Source organism: Vulpes vulpes, chromosome 10, assembly GCF_048418805.1.
Source record: "Vulpes vulpes isolate BD-2025 chromosome 10, VulVul3, whole genome shotgun sequence".
Taxonomy (NCBI): Eukaryota; Metazoa; Chordata; class Mammalia; order Carnivora; family Canidae; genus Vulpes; species Vulpes vulpes.
In genome coordinates, this window is record NC_132789.1 from 72,793,354 (window position 1) to 72,809,510 (window position 16,157).

A 16,157-nucleotide genomic window follows, 5' to 3' on the forward strand; every position below is an offset into this window, starting at 1 on the left:
ATAGCTTTATTTGTTAAAAGCCAAACAATAGAAATGGCCCTTTAACTGGTTGTCCTTTAACTGTAATCTTACTCAGTAACAAATGGAAAGAATTACAGATGCATGCAACAACTCAGATGGATCTCCAGGAATGAATAGAATGATGATTCCATGATATGTAACATTTTTGAAATGACAAATTTGAAATGGATTACTGGTTGCCAAGGACTGGGGAGTGAGATGGGTGGGATGCTGGTATGGTTATGAAGAGATAACAAGAGGGATCTTTGCAATGATGGAATTATTCAGTATCTTTACTATGATGGTAGATACACAAACCAACTCATGATAAAATTATACAGAACTACATATACACTGAGTACAAGTACAACCAAGGAAATCTAAATAAGATCAGCAGATTTTATCATTGTTAATATTCTGATTGTGCTATTTTACTATCGTTTTACAAAATATTATCACAAGGAGAAACTAGCTACAGGATACTACTTTTTCTCTGTACTATTTCTCACAACTACACATGAATCCAGTTATATCAGTAACAATTTCAACTTAGAAATAATTAACCAGATTGTAAATTCCTTATGAATAGGAACTGACTTTGGTCTCTCTGACTTCTTGTCTGATTCCCCCACCCCTCATTTCTAAAAGTTGAGACCAGTGTGAGAGAAAGACATACTAAGAGGAAATTATTTGGTTTCTGGTTTATCCAAGGGGAATTAAGTTTATTAATTTCTATAAAAGTAAAATCTATATTTTATCAAAATTTTCTATAAATTCTATAAAATAAAGTCTAAAACAACTGTCTTTGATGTTGTTGGCTTACTAGTGAATAAAATCACTTGAAAATATCCCCAATAGCAGCTAAAATGTCACTACGTTTACATAGGAACCAGCCGCCTTTGAAATCAACTGTCATTAGGTAGGAGTCTTTGGGCATGAGAGTCACAGAAAACTGGCAGATTGAGGCCATGAGATTTCAGCAGGCTCCTCTAACAAAAGCCTTCAGAGCAGTAGCACTCTGCTATCCCCTTTCTATCCTGTTTTAGGATAAAGCATTAGAAGAGGAAAGGCAGGAAACAAGTGATATACAGGGCAGTGAAACATATGTCTACACCTGTAGACTAAAAAATGCAAGCATTTATTTATACACTTTTTTTATAATGAAACATCCTCACAATGAAGCACATTGTGTACTTATTTCTAGATAGATTTTAATTTGGATTGAGAAAAAAACCCTAAAAATTAGAAGTCTGAATTATAGAATATTTCAAATGAAATACAACTTGGGTTCTTTCCTTTACATGTATCTCCTTTAATACCCAAGTAGAGGTCTTATCAGGGTTGCTTTAGAGAAACTTATAATCAGCACTGAAATAATTTTATGAAGCACACATTGTTAAAATACCCAGCAGAGTATGCAGAGAAGGAATTTAAGTATATTTTCTATAAGATGATTTTCAGCCTTTATTTACTTAAAACTAGCCAAATTCAGCTGAACCAAGACAGGATAACTACAGATGCCAAATTAAAAAGTCACAAAGAGGCATCATGATCAGTGTCACCTTGGAGATAGAATCCATAAACCTCTTAGTTGTCAGCTGCCCCAGAAATGATGCAAACAGTGCTCATCTAAGAATTTCTTTCAACCCACAGCCCAAATCTATGCATTCCCTCACCCAGTTTCAGGTCTTGCCCTCTTGTAATTTACAAGATTGCAGAAATCCTACCTCCTCTAATATTCAACTAGAGAGTGTATCACCTGCCTCTTTGGGGGAAAAAAGCCCTGCCATTCACCTAAATCTCTTTTTTTCTCATTAAGATAATAAGGACAGGGCAGCCTGGGTGGCTGAGCAGTTTAGTGCCGCTTTCTGCCCAGGGCGTGATCCTGGAGACCAGGGATCGAGTCCCACATCGGGCTCTCTGCATGGAGCCTGCTTCTCCCTCTGCCTGTGTCTCTGCGTGTCTCTCTCTCATGAATAAATAAATAAAATCTTTAAAAACATGATAATAAGGATAGGATGGTATCATAAAGGTATTTCAGCCTTACAAAATTATTTACTTTGGGGATCCATAAGTAGTGATTAACTATTAAACTACAGTGCTTCAGAGGTCAGAACGTATTTGACAGAATGACATGACAAATAGTGATAACAGCTAAAAAAGTAACTTTCATGTAAATCAGCAGGAAAATATGAGACATGCATAGTTCTTTCTGTGTCACCGATGTCCCCAAGAAATGGTAAATGAAAGGAACCATTTTAACTTGCTTTGAATAGAGCCACCATTAACTTGACTAAATGCAAACATGCTATGATTAGTTCAGTTTCCAAACACTGAAATATCAATTTCCTAACCATATAAATTTTCTAATCAATGAGCTCTCTTGCATGAAAAATGTAGGGCCTCTGAAAATGCTCAGTGATGTCTATATATATCACTGCAGATGTCCTTGTGTTTTCTGTCTAGACAGTGTACAAATTGTGTACAGAAATATTTTGTCCCCTGGGTAAAAAATTCATAGACCTCTACCAATATCAAACATAAAAGAAACAAAAAATGGCAAAACCAATGCCTTGTAACACAGAACATTATGAACATGTTCTAATTTAAAATCAGTCATGTTTCAGGGTCAGAAAACTGGGTTCCACACTGTTTACCTACATAAACCTGTGTGCCCTTGGGAAAGTTACTTAATTTCATTAAGTCTTAGTTTCCTCATCTGTAAAAGAAGATAATATCTGTCTTATAACAGGGACTAAATTAAACACATGCAAGAGCTCCTAGCATGATGGTGGCATAGCAGAAATATTGAGTAAATAGCAGCTATTACTATTTAGCATGGAATCTGTGTTACGTGATGTTAACAGCATTTCTTTGATATTATCTGATTGATAAACTTTTGATGAAGTGGGGGAAAAATTGGATTGATTGAGAGTCAGATAATGGAGGGAAGAAAGTTTGTTAACATATGTGAGAACCATCAGGTATTCATTGGCTGAAAAGTTTCTGCTTAATTTGAATCCTCATCTCCCTGAAACCACCTTAAAAACAGAGCCATATAATCCTATGTTCATATGCATATATAATCTTGCATTCATAAGCTGTATGCAGCTGTCCTTCCTGTCCATCTCTTGTAACAGAAGAAAAAAGGCAGTGTCACAATCAAATCTGAACCTTTTATAACAACTAAGATCACCTGAGTTTTCCTAATCTTGCTGACTTTCTCTGCAAAGGTTCCACAACACCATTAGCAGGGACAATGTGGTATTTTAAAGCAGAAGGTTGGAGTCTTGATTTTGTAATTTCCCATCTCTGTGGTATGGGGAAAGTCAACAAGTCTTGCTGGGCTTGGCTTCATCAGTAAATGAAGAGGCTGCACTGGTCAATTGTAATGACTCATTTAGTTCTAAAATTTAATGGTTTCATAACTACATTTGACCTAAAACCACTAAAGGCATACCTGACTTTCCAAACTCCTCAAACTACCCCAAAGACACCCCATGTACGTTTCCTCACCCAAACCTGATACCAAATAAATCTTATCTGACACATGAACAATCTCATTACTCATCTCTCCCTCCCCTGTCCTGAGTCCTTCCCACAACCTAGCAAGGCATAGGCAGGAACTGTGCTTTCATTTCCCCTCATGTAACAGTGGAACCATGCAATAAAAATTTGAGTGAAACTATTACTCATTTAAATTGAAATTTCTGTTGACTTGTGACTGGATACATGTAAAGACCAATAGAAAGACAAGGGAAAAAAGTCACTAATTATTCCTTCTTTATATTATACCAACTTTCCTGGACTTGAAATTACAATTGACAAACAGTTCAAATCAGAACTGCTTTTCAGATGAAGAAAACAAAGTATAAGCTATTCCAAATTTATTAAAAGCCAAAACTCATAAAGACTCCTAACTCTGGGAAACGAACTAGGGGTGGTGGAAGGGGAGGAGGGCGGGTGTTGGAGGGGAATGGGTGACGGGCACTGAGGCGGACACTTGACAGGATGAGCACTGGGTGTTTTTCTGTATGTTGGTAAATTGAACACCAATAAAAATTAATTAATTAAAAAAAAAAAGCCAAAACTATTCTTTATTTCCTAACGTTTCAGATGATACTAACAAATGCCAAAGTATATCAATTATCATAAATGTTACCAAGAAACTGACTTCAAAGAAAAATATGAAGTATTTTTTAATACTAAGTAAAACAAATTTTCAATGGAATCCACAAGAGCTAAAGACTAAGCAGTTGTACCTTTTAAACAGAAAAAGGCTAACTGTGTTTGTTTTCCTTTTCATTTTTATCTAAACATTCAGGGGAAACTGACTTTCTTTGTTCAGTGTTTATTATTTCACCTTTCCTGAAGCAGAAACCAAAACACTTTGATAATGGGAGAGCCTGGTAAACAGATCCTTGGACATTAGGGCTCAGAACGACTAAGCCAGTTGCATTTTAGAGGTCCATTTTTCCTGAAGTTAATATCACCATGATTTGATTTCTTCTCATATAAAAAGGTATGATAATACCATATACAACCTCACTCAAGTCCACACTTATATAGAACCAAAATGGATCTATAATACATGCAAACAAAGGCTGAGAAATCTAAAAGAAAACTGCAGAAGACAGCTGTTCTTCCTGGAAATGCTATTATCACACTTTATTCCATTGATATAGTCTATTTGGTCAACCCAAGTTTTATTAACTCCAAGGATAGATTATCTCTGCCGGATGTCAAAACTACTTGCAAATACTTTTTCTTTCTCTTCAGAGATCCACTAACACACTTACTAGATTCAGATCAATCCAAAGCAGTTTTTCTATACCACTCAGAAGAAACTAGGCAGTTCAGTTCTTAAACTTAATTTTTAAACTCAATATTTAATAAAAAAGATCAGTAAGTACTTCTTTATAGCTCCCCATACCTAAATGTGTTACAACTGAACCTGCTCTTTGAGTTGTAACACATTTTGCTACACTTTGCTACTAACAAAGTTACAAAAAAGTATTAAAATAAATAGGCTCTTGTAAAAAAAAAAAAAATAAATAAATAAATAAATAAATAGGCTCATATAAACATGTCTACTTTTTAAATAAAGGGCTTTCCCTAAAAAACAAATTAATCTATGCAATTCCAGGAAAAGATGATGCATTTAAAAGAAATGTCTGGAAGAACACAGAAAGCTTACAAAAGTAATATACAAAGCACTGGCATTATTATGAATGTCTGAAATATGAACATACTCATCCCCCTACATAAGAACATGAGCCTAGATTTGGAATTCCCCTGAACCACCTGGAGGAATGGTGAGCCAGATTTTACCTTCTCCTCCTCTTCATCCTGTTCCTTCCCCCTTAATACTTTCCTCAACACACTGCCCTCTACCTTCTTGAATGTACCAGTACTTAAAAGTTATAAAAATTTTATTTGATTGCTCTGCTTTAGTATTATCATAGTTTCATCTGCTATTAATTCCACTGCATTCTTCATATATTAGAAGCTAAATAAGTTCCTATGTGCTGGCTAGGAACCCAAGACCTACTCACAATCATTTCTACTGCAAAAATGCACTAAATTCCAAACACCCTACTAATAGGTTTAATCCATTTACTACTGATTGATGGATTATCAGATTATCTTTACCTATTAGGTCCTTACAGGAATTAAAAATGCTTAGGAAAAGAATGAGGGACTTCCTTGTCCCCTCCCCACATGTGCCATTTCCCAAAAGGTTCACATTGAGAACATTTTTCCAGGAAACAGGTCAGAAACTCATTTTGCAAAGCAATTTCTGTCTCACTGATGTAACTAATTATAATTTTCAAAAAGTAAAATCATGATATGATTGGCTAAATAGAGAATTTTTAGATTTTTACTATTCAAAAAGTTAATAAGCACAGCAATAGAAAACCAATTAGGTCTAAAAATAATGCTACCTTTCCCCTCCCCCCAGAAATGTGTAAATATCAGCTATCTCAAAACAGTATATTTTTTACGAAGACAGGATGTGTGTGTACATGTGTGCATGTACACACAATAACAATGTAGGATACTTGTTCTTCTATCTCTTTACTAAAAATATACCTCTACAAGCATAATGTGACATTCTACCACAGAAAAGCATATATTTGATAAAATGTCACTTATCTGTTTTGGCAGGAAATGAGACCAAAGTGATAGAGCTGGACAAAATAATGCAATTTCACTAATTGCTAATAATTAATTTGAAAGAAAAAAAAAGAAAAGCCTTATTGCCAAGAATTAAAATCCAATGCATCTAGCTGCAGTTTCAAATGTAGGGTAAGTATGTAAACAAAGAGATTTGCCAAAATTGTGTGTTATGATTCCAACACAAGAAAGATAAATTAAAGAGCCATGCAAATTTTTTATATTTCCTGAGCTGATGCTGAAAATAACTCAGAGGAAAGGGCTTCTTTTGAGATATAGGAGTCCTAACCCTTACCCTTTGTGCATAATCTTATCAGTGCTGTGACAAGATGAAAATGCTTATTAGGGCTATTAATTTATACTTTAGTCATTACATTAAAATCCAACAATACCACCAGATGGTAAATACAACCCAAGAGAGATATCTTCTAGCACAGGTCTGACGATTTATAACACAAAAGCCATAACAGGATTTTAGAGGATTTGTAATTTGGCAGCTCGTTAAGCCCAGTTTTGTATTTAAAATGGGGAGAAGACAAAAAACTTAAGACTTCCTTTTATCAGAAATGAAGGTATACTAATTAATTAAGAAGAAATTAATTTTTTAAAGATTTTATTTATTTATTCATGAGGGACGCACAGAGAGAGGCAGAGACATAGGCAGAGGAAGAAGCAGGCTTTCTGCAGGGAGCCTGATGCAGGACTCAATCCCAGGACCCTGAGATAACAGCCTGAGCTAAAGGCAGATGCTCAACTGCTGAGCCACCCAGGCATCCCAAGAAGAAATTATTTTGAAGTTTATTTTATTTTGAATCCTGGTACTTGAGGAAAACTGAAAGATAAATCCAAAACTGTCAAGTGATGGGGACTTCCAGGCAAAGTTTCAAGAAAACAGCCATCCACATTGGCTGATTCCATTTCCTCTCTTTGAAATCCTCAGTCTGCAATCTGGCTTTTTCCCAGAATACCAATGACACTGCTCTTATCAAGATTAGAAAATGACCTCCTACATGCTAAATTCAATCACATCCATTTTATAAGCCTTGGGTCAAGTGTTAACAAATCCGTGAAGTCAACTTTAATACCTTAATTGGGGTATAACTCAAACAAAGCTTGGGTCAATAACAACAACAAAAAAATGTTGCCCTCTAATTGTCTGTTACCTCACTGGACAGAAGTTCCTGGGAACACGCACACCTCTTTCACCTTTGAAGGCACAGTGCTTTACACACGCTTAATATCATAGAATAAACTGAGGACTTGCCAAGTTACCCAGGAAAACCCAATAATTGTTCTTTTTTTTTTTTTTGAAGCGCTTATAATAACTAAAACGATAGAGGAAAGACCTAGAAAGGTTGCAAGGAAAATTTTTCTTGGTTAGAGAATTAAGACATCTGCTACAATTTTAAGAGAAAAATTCCCATATTTGCACACTATTATTTTGTCTATAACTCTTTAATATTAAAGGCCCGAATTTACTAACTTCCCTATGAAAATCAAACTTCTTAATAATACTAATAAATGAGCATTCACTAACTGGACAAGTCAGTGAGAAAAAAAGAAAGGCCTACTGGCCAGTGAGGTATTTTAGGATAATTATGTTTGAAACATTTTGGGGAAGAGAACTCATAACTGTACCCAAAAGGTACCAAAATGCCTGAGTTTCTCACAATCTTCCTCCCCAAAAACCTGCTTTTGAGAACCCAGAGCAGTAAGCAAAGGACGACCTATCTGGGACCATGTAAAGCAACTGTTTCTCTGGCCACAGGAATTCCCTTTACCCTCTTTTACCTTCAGATTTGACTATTCACCCTTCCCTGCTGTAGGGATTCCCAGGACCACTCCTTGCCCCATCAAACGCCCTTCCTCCAGTTTGTCCTCCTCACTCTTGCCTGAGGTCAGAAATTCAATGAGCAGAATTATGCAGAGAATGGGGAGGGAAGGGGGCAGGGGATAGAAATAGTAAGGAGAAAAGAGGGAAAAACATCCACTGCACACTAAATCCCAACTACCCAGCCCCTCCCTGCTCCTTATCACTGCCAATGCCTTACAGTCTTTCTCAGAGCAAACAGAGCCCCCAGTTTCCTCATTCTTCTTTAGTCACCTCACCCTTTCCACAAACACTGCTGTCTCAGACCCAGGGGATGTGCTCCTCTGACAGAACGGTGCTCAACCCCACCCTGGCTGACCAAAGCTCCTGTCTGAGACAAAGAAGCAATGGGAGGAAGAATTCACCTAGGAAAGGGGAAGGAAGAGCCAGTTCAGTAATGGTTAATATAATGTAGGTGCTAACCCAGGTCCTCTACCAACATTTCCAAATCTCTTTCTTTGGGCAATACACTCGAATTTCCAAATTATCGTGAACTTTTTAGAACACAATCCAATTTGTAACTGGGGAATTGCACACAATTTCTTACTGAGAAATTACAAACATGCTATGAATTAGTAAATTCATACCAGCTGTTGGATTCATGAAACATCTGTACTCTAAAGAAGGTGCCTGTATGGGCCACCCCAGGCTTGGCAATGTCTGTTTACTAATCCAGAATCCGGTTGGTTATATCTGTGGACTCTGCAAACCTAGTAAGTCTCTGTTAACCAGTCCCTATGAAAGATATAGAATCTCTTCCCTGAGGATCAAGGAACTGTTAAAGACACTTCTTTATTCACTCCAGCAGCACCATCTTAAATAGGATTCGTTTGCGTTTTTTCTATCATTTTAGAATTCTATTGTATTGGATTTTAAATTAATTACTCCCAAGCAGAGGCCTATGTATTTTCAACAGTCAGACTGCCAAACAGGATTTCCATTTGGATCCACTCAGCTCATGTGAAATGTATGTCCCACTTCTCATTTACCTTGTGTCAGGGTGTCCAGGTGTCCTCCACATGAAGGCTTGGATTTTGCTTTCTCTATTCAATGTTTTACAAAAGATACAATCTCCTAGGAAAAGCTGTTACTCTGACCCTATGACTGAAGGCTTTTGATTCAGCTGGCACATTTCAAGAGTCTCAAGCCTGGTTCTCTGCTCCAGGCCTAAACAAAAATCTCTGTGGAAAGCTAATTCAAAAGCAGAGCTCACTCACTCTTTACCAAGCTGCTCTACTTGACAGCCTGTAACCTGTCCAAAGCCGCCCTCAGTTTCCTGTGGCCTTGAGAAAGAACCCTCCTTAAGAATGCCATCCAGCTGCACTGGCTGGCTGTGTACATTAACCCCTTCCAAACTGGTTTCCCACCATCATCTGAGCAGCAGTGCCCTAACTGCATAAGAAACATACCAGAAAAAGGACAAGTTCCAAAAGTTTACAGCTGGTGTTAGCAATAATCACAAATTCTTGGGATTTAAGCCTAAGGGCCAATAGGACAGCCAAATCTCCAATTTCAAGAAAAAAACTTCGCCTTAGCTAAGGATTGTAGTATACCATAAAGAAGCCAAATCAATTCCTCTTTCACATACACACACACATTATACAAAAGCATATTAAGAGGAAAGCACTACCAACAAAACTGTTCCATGGAGAGAAGAGCAAGCAAGAGTATACACAATTTTTTTTTAGTTGGATATTTAATTTCAATTTTCTGTCCAAATATTTATGCCAAAGAAAAGGCTTTACCTTGGTATTAATGCTCAGGCAGTTGTAAATAGAATAAAGTCAAGCTATGAGAAAAGTTAGGCAAGGAGGTTAAGTCTTTTAAGACTCAAAGGAGGAAGGGCACAGATGATGAGTAGAGAAAAATGCTAAGATAGCATCTGAACACTAAAAGAAATTAGAACAATTTTACTTGATACGCTAAGATTTTGCTTGACATTTTTATTTATTCAGTTCACCTGATAATCTTCTGAGCCCCTACTGTGTCACCATATATGCTACTATTTCTACAAAAGTCCGACTGTAAGACCTGAGTACTTGAAGGGTTGGGGTGAGTGATCTAAGAACATCAAGACTTCAAAAAGGGCCTGTATGCTTTATGTTACACACATAACATCTTAAATACACTGCAAAGGTCTTCTTTGTGACTACAGAGAGAGAACAAAGCTTCCCCGGTGGTTGTTTACTTTGCCTCTTTTTCATTCATTCTCTCACCCAACCAACATCTACTCATCCTTCCAAACACCCTTGTCTGGCCTCATAAGGGATAAAAGATATGACTCAAACCCTTCATGGAACTTAAAACTGAATACAGAACATCAGACATACCAGTGAATGACTATACCTTAAGACAAACTGAGATAAAGGCTGTAGGGATACCACAGCATAATGGGGAGATCAGAATAGGAAATAAACATTTCCTACTAGGTCTGTAAAAGCTTCATAACATAGCCAATGGTTGCTGAGCTGGACCACCAAGGATGGTCAAGGTTTCAATAAGGTGGGTACAGTAGGGATATCAGAGGTAGTAAATACACATACAAAGGTGAGAAAGAAAGGATAGTAGCTTTCCCTTTCCCACATTTTTCCTATGTCCATATTTTGGTAGTAATTAGTCTTTGAGAAGCAAAATAATCCTCAGAATAGAAAATTTTGTAAACTTAGAAGTTTTACCTGACAAGGCAAATGCATGGATTTCAAATTCCACAGATTCCTTTTTCTTTCCCTCTTTTTTTAAGTAGGCTCCATGTCCAGCATAGAGCCCAACACAGGGTTTGAACTCAAGACCCTGAGATCAAGCCCTGAGCTGAGATTAAGAGTTGGATGCTCAATCAACTGAGCCACACAGGCGCCCCCAAACTTCACACATTTCTTTTTTTTTTTTTTTTAACTTCACACATTTCTACACCTAAGAAATGAACCTCACCAGACTGGACAATTTCCTCCCCTAGATTCCTGCTATAACCTCTACGTTGGTGCCTTAGAGGGCCTGCAACCTTGCTGTTCTAGGTCTCCCTTGTACTACCTACACTACCACTGGTTCAAACCCTTTGAATCAGCTATTAAGTCAGCTACTTGCAAGCTTGCACTGAAAATACCCATTAACTGACTATATGATAAAATAACACTGCAATTTGGAATAATTTAATATATGCTTAACTAAACCACTCAAGTGATTTTTCCCCAACTCACAGGGTTGCTGAAGGTTAATTTCAGTGATCCATGCAGAAGTAGTGTCCGTCAGACACCTAAGTGTTACCTGGAATGCTGATGTCTGGGTCCAAGTTGCAGCTGGCCATCTGGAGCTTCATATGGCTCTTCTACCTCATACACATTTGCATCATTGTCCTCCATGCTTCTGGAATTCTGCCTTTCTAACTCGGGAGTTTTCCCTATGGCCATAATAAATGGCAAGTTCTCATACTCTGGTATTTCCTCATAATGGCGTACATTTTCATACTCTGGTGCACAGCCACTTGTAGTAGATTTGCAAGGCCCCTGAGATGATGATTCCCTGGAGAGCATTTGATCATCCAAAGACTCAGCTCTTGGTCCATTAGCTGCACTGGTGTGGCCCCGAGACTTCTTCCTCTTCTTTTGGGATTCGAGGCTGTAGTTATCTGCAGAATATGCCTTGATGGGCTTACTTCTCTTCTCTTCTACCAACATGCCATGCCAATCACTTTCAATTCCTTTCTTCTCCCCACCTGAGAGACTGCCTGTGGTTGTATCTCCAAGCTGGCTATTCTTGAACCAAAATTTCTGGAAGTCACTCTTCATGAAACAGATGGACAGTTTCATGTTGAGCAACTTCTTTAAAGAGTTTTTCTTTTGAGTGTCTTTGCAAGGCTTAGTGCACCTTTCTGCATCCATAGCAGATAACGATTTTGCTCTAGGCTTAGTATTGGCAGTTGAAAGCTCACTATTTGATGATATTGTGACAGACTTTAAGGATTCCGGGTTCCCTGAAAAGGGTAAAATAGGATGAGGTAATTTCCACACTGGCTTTTCTGAAGCCCGTTTAGGCATATCAAAGGAGGACGACATATTGAGGTTTTGGGCACACAAATGCTGAAGGTGATTTCTTTCTAGACCCTTCTCTGAATTATTTTCTTCATTTGAGGGGTAAGAACTTTTCTCCACAAGCTCCTCTGAGGCAGCCTTTTTAAGAACTCCTGCAGCAGGCAAGCTGTGTCTCTGAGGTTTTTTGGGGACAATTCTTGAGGAACTTTCACCTTTTATTTTAGATTCCTTTTGCATTTGAGAGGCAGACACTCCCAGGTTACAGGTGGTAGGCAAATGTTCATTGCAGGTTAATTTGAGTTGCTTAGGCAGGCTCATAGATAAAGTACTGCATCTTATAAAATTGGTCCCTTTGTCCACAGCAAGTGACATACTAGAACCATCTACTGTCTTGCTGTCAGAACATAAATTAGAATCTGTTTCCATTTTTTCAAAGGAAGATGTTTCATGATGCATAGCTTTCTGTGGATTGACTAAATGTTGTCTGTCTCCATTGGAGTCCACATTCAATTCACTTTTATTTCCTGGATTCACTTTGTCCACCCGTTCCTGGTTACACAAAACATTCTGATGAAGAATACTGATTTTATTGTTTTTCAAAGCAGCATCTAAAAGACAAGAAGAGTTACTGTCTAAATTCTCTGGTTCTTCAGTACTTTCACTAGGAACATCTACATACTTTTGACGTAATAGACGAGCAGCCCGTGTCTTTCTGGGCTTGGGGGTTGGAAATTTGGGGGTATATGGTACTAAGTGAATTTCTAAGGGACCAAGGTCTTTGACTTCTGATTTCTTACTAACACCACCTGAAGATAGAAAAGTACTCCTTTTACTATCATTTTCCAGAGTTTCTTGTTCAGATGAATGAAAGCAGGTATTGCTTTTTTCACTGGTATGCTGATAAGTTTCATCATTAAGCAGCTGTAGGTGGCAATGGTGATGATCAGGAACTTTTTCAAAGCTGGACGGGGAAGGTGACAAATCTGCAAACTCAATTCTGAATTGTCTGTTGGAATTATAGCCATCATTCATTTCTGGGTTGTCTGTGGATCTGTGCTTCTGTAGAGAAATAAAAGGTGATGTTCGTTGTGTTAAAACATCTTTGAGCTTCTCTTCTAGGATGTTTGCCTTTAAAACTACTCCAGTCTGGGTCTTGATGTTTTCAACGTTAGAATCACATTTACTCCTTGTTTTTATAGCTGAAGAGGACTCATCAATTTTACTATTTTCTAAATTTTCATGCATTTCCAGGGGCTCTAAGATAAGTTGCTTTCCAAACAAACTCTCTCTATTCCCAAGTTTATGGATACACTGAGAATTGCAGGAACACACTGGTAGAATGTAATCACTGCTCTGATGTCCTACATTTTTACAATTAGAGTTGTCAGCATTTTCAGGTAATTCCTGTTTGTGCTCTTCCAAGTTCACAATGATTTTCCTTGATGGTAACTGCCCGATGTCTCTAACAGATGAGCCCTTCAGAACTTTTGGTTTTGGGGCTATTGCTGGTTTGGTTTTCTTTGTTGGCTGTGGAACACCAGAAATTACAATATCGGGTTTAGGTGCAACAGGAGGTGGAGCTGGCTTATTATTTGCTACCACAAACTTTGGCTTGGGGGCCACTGGTGGCTTCTTAATCTCTAGGAAAGAAAAAAATAATACTTTGATGACAAAGAATAAAAATCCAAATCAAAAGATGATAAATAATTAAGTTTGATAACATTTTTACTTTTTTTGACAATCATGGTAAACCTGCATTTTGCTAGGCAGATTATATTACTCTTGAAAATTCCTTAAATTTACCTTCAATTCCAATAATATAAACCTCTGGGCAGAGAGTACATTTCTCAGCAAGTCCAATACATTTTTCTTCTAAATCTGGAAGATTATTCTATCTTCAGTAGACACTAAATGAAATCCCTGCCTTCTGCTTGGGACCTTAGTTTGTCTGCCAAGTGCTAAGTGAGTGAATTTGCCTCAGTTATATAGAAAAGACACCCTTTACGCTTACACATCAATTATTCTTCTACCTCAATGATATACCACAGAGTTAAGTGCCATTTCTCAAGAATCTACCTCATTAGAACCCCAAAACAATCTTAAAAAGGAATACAGAAATCAGAAATTTTACAAACTTAAAAAACAAAACCAATTCTTCTATATTATTTGATTTATTACAAAGTTGGTATTTCTCTGTATGGGCACTGTCATTAGGAATTGTCATTATAATCCTTCAATGAGCTTTATTTTTTTAAAAAGTCATGTGTATAGGTTCTATGCCATGTCTAATCAATCAGAGTTTCTGGGAATACAGCCTGGACATGTGTATTTCTTTTAAGTTCCACAGGTGAATATTCAGTGTTCTCTTTATTAATAACTACTATTTTAGAACATTTAAAAGATGACCACAATCTCTACTGTAGCAATCCTTCCCCACATTATATAAAAAGCACTTAACAAACACCTATTTTTTTTTTAATAAACACCTATTATACTACAGTAGATTTGTAGAGACCTGGTCCTAGCCTAAAGGCACCTCACAAAAAACTCACACAAAAGACCTATAAAATGAAGATATACAGAGCCCAAACATCTTTGGGCTGTATCTATTTTCCTTAGGTTCTTTTTCTCCCTATACTATCACTTATCACCTAGTCACATTTCCTCAAGGAGATCTGAGGTAAAAATAATTTATCTTATGTTTCTTACACTTCATGTATCTTCGTCCAACAGGATCTAATGCTTAATAAAAACAATTTACTAAAAAAATCCTCAAATTTTTCAAAATATCTGTTGGACGTTAAGTACTTGAGTACAGAAGCTTTGATACTTCATTTAATGATGACTTTTTTTTTCAATAAAGGAAATTAGTCACAACATTTGGGAAAATATATGAAAGTGGGGGGGAGAGTGGGAGGAGAGGGAGAGAGAGTGCGCATGAGAGAGAGAGACAGAGAGAAAGAACGGGCCATTCTACTTCCTTTTACCAATCATTTTCCCAAACCAAAGTCCCATGATGACATGTGCTTTCTCACTTAATTCCTGGGTGTAATGTCCTGATAAAGAAGGTAACAAAATACTTACAAAATAATTTAATAAAAATTCCCAAAGCTATACAATTTCAGTTAGCTATTCAATAAGCATGTTATTATTTTTGAGTACAAAAAATTGTAAACCCATTCAAAGCCTAATGACGAACCCTGCTATAATAGTCTATTAAATTAAACCCTTGACCTATTAAGTCTTTTTTTTTAAGTCTTCTTTTTTTTTTTAAAGATTTTATTTATTTATTCATGAGAGACACAGACAGAGAGACAGAGACACAGGCAGAGGGAGAAGCAGGCTCCATGCAGGAGCCTGACATGGGACTCGATCCTGGGTCTCCAGGATCATGCCCTGGGCTGGTGGCGGCGCTAAACCTCTGAGCCACCTGGGCTGCCCATTGACCTATCAAGTCTTAAGAGAAAAGTATGAATGCCCAGGGCCTCCTTCAAACCTCCTACCTTACCCCAGATAATGAAATCTGACAAACTGTCATGTTGATTTCTGTAACCATTCTTAAAACATCCTACCTCTGGAATTTTTGAAGGAATTAAAAAAAAACAACAACAACTCAGTTTTGCAAGATGGAAAGAGTTCTGGAGATTGGTTTGTACAGTAACTTGCAGGTATTTAACACTACTGAGCTATACACTTATGAAGATGGTAAATTTATGTTAGGTGTATTTTCCACAACTAAAAAAACCCCAAAAAAACAAAACTTCAATCTCATCAAATTAATCTTTTACTTTCTGAATCTCAACAGCCTTGTCAAAAGCTTCAGGACCATTTATCCAATCAATTTTTGCTTTTTTAGTTAAATTGTTTTTTAATATTTGGTACCAATTTTAGTCTTTTCTTTAAATGTGTTTTATACAAGTCAGCTTCCAAGAGCCACAAATCCCTGTTATCTCTCAGTGTTGTAGAAATTCAAGTAACTACATAAGAGCTGTAGATGATTCCTAACAAATATAGCATAGCATTATGTACCTAACATGCTCAACACACTCACTGAATTAAATAACTGCGTAATTTAGCTTGCCACT

At 37.1% G+C, this 16,157-nt stretch overlaps 1 protein-coding gene across 2 annotated transcripts in view; it reads right to left on the reverse strand.

Moving 5' to 3' along the window:
* Positions 1 to 16,157, reverse strand: part of FGD6 (FYVE, RhoGEF and PH domain containing 6) — a 113,204-nt gene that overhangs the window by 93,316 nt on the left and 3,731 nt on the right. For both annotated transcript variants that reach the window (XM_026013002.2, XM_026013001.2), the window contains exon 2: positions 11,309 to 13,712. In XM_026013002.2, coding sequence (XP_025868787.1) covers positions 11,309 to 13,712 — 2,404 coding nt within the window. The remainder of the gene's footprint in view (positions 1 to 11,308; positions 13,713 to 16,157) is intronic.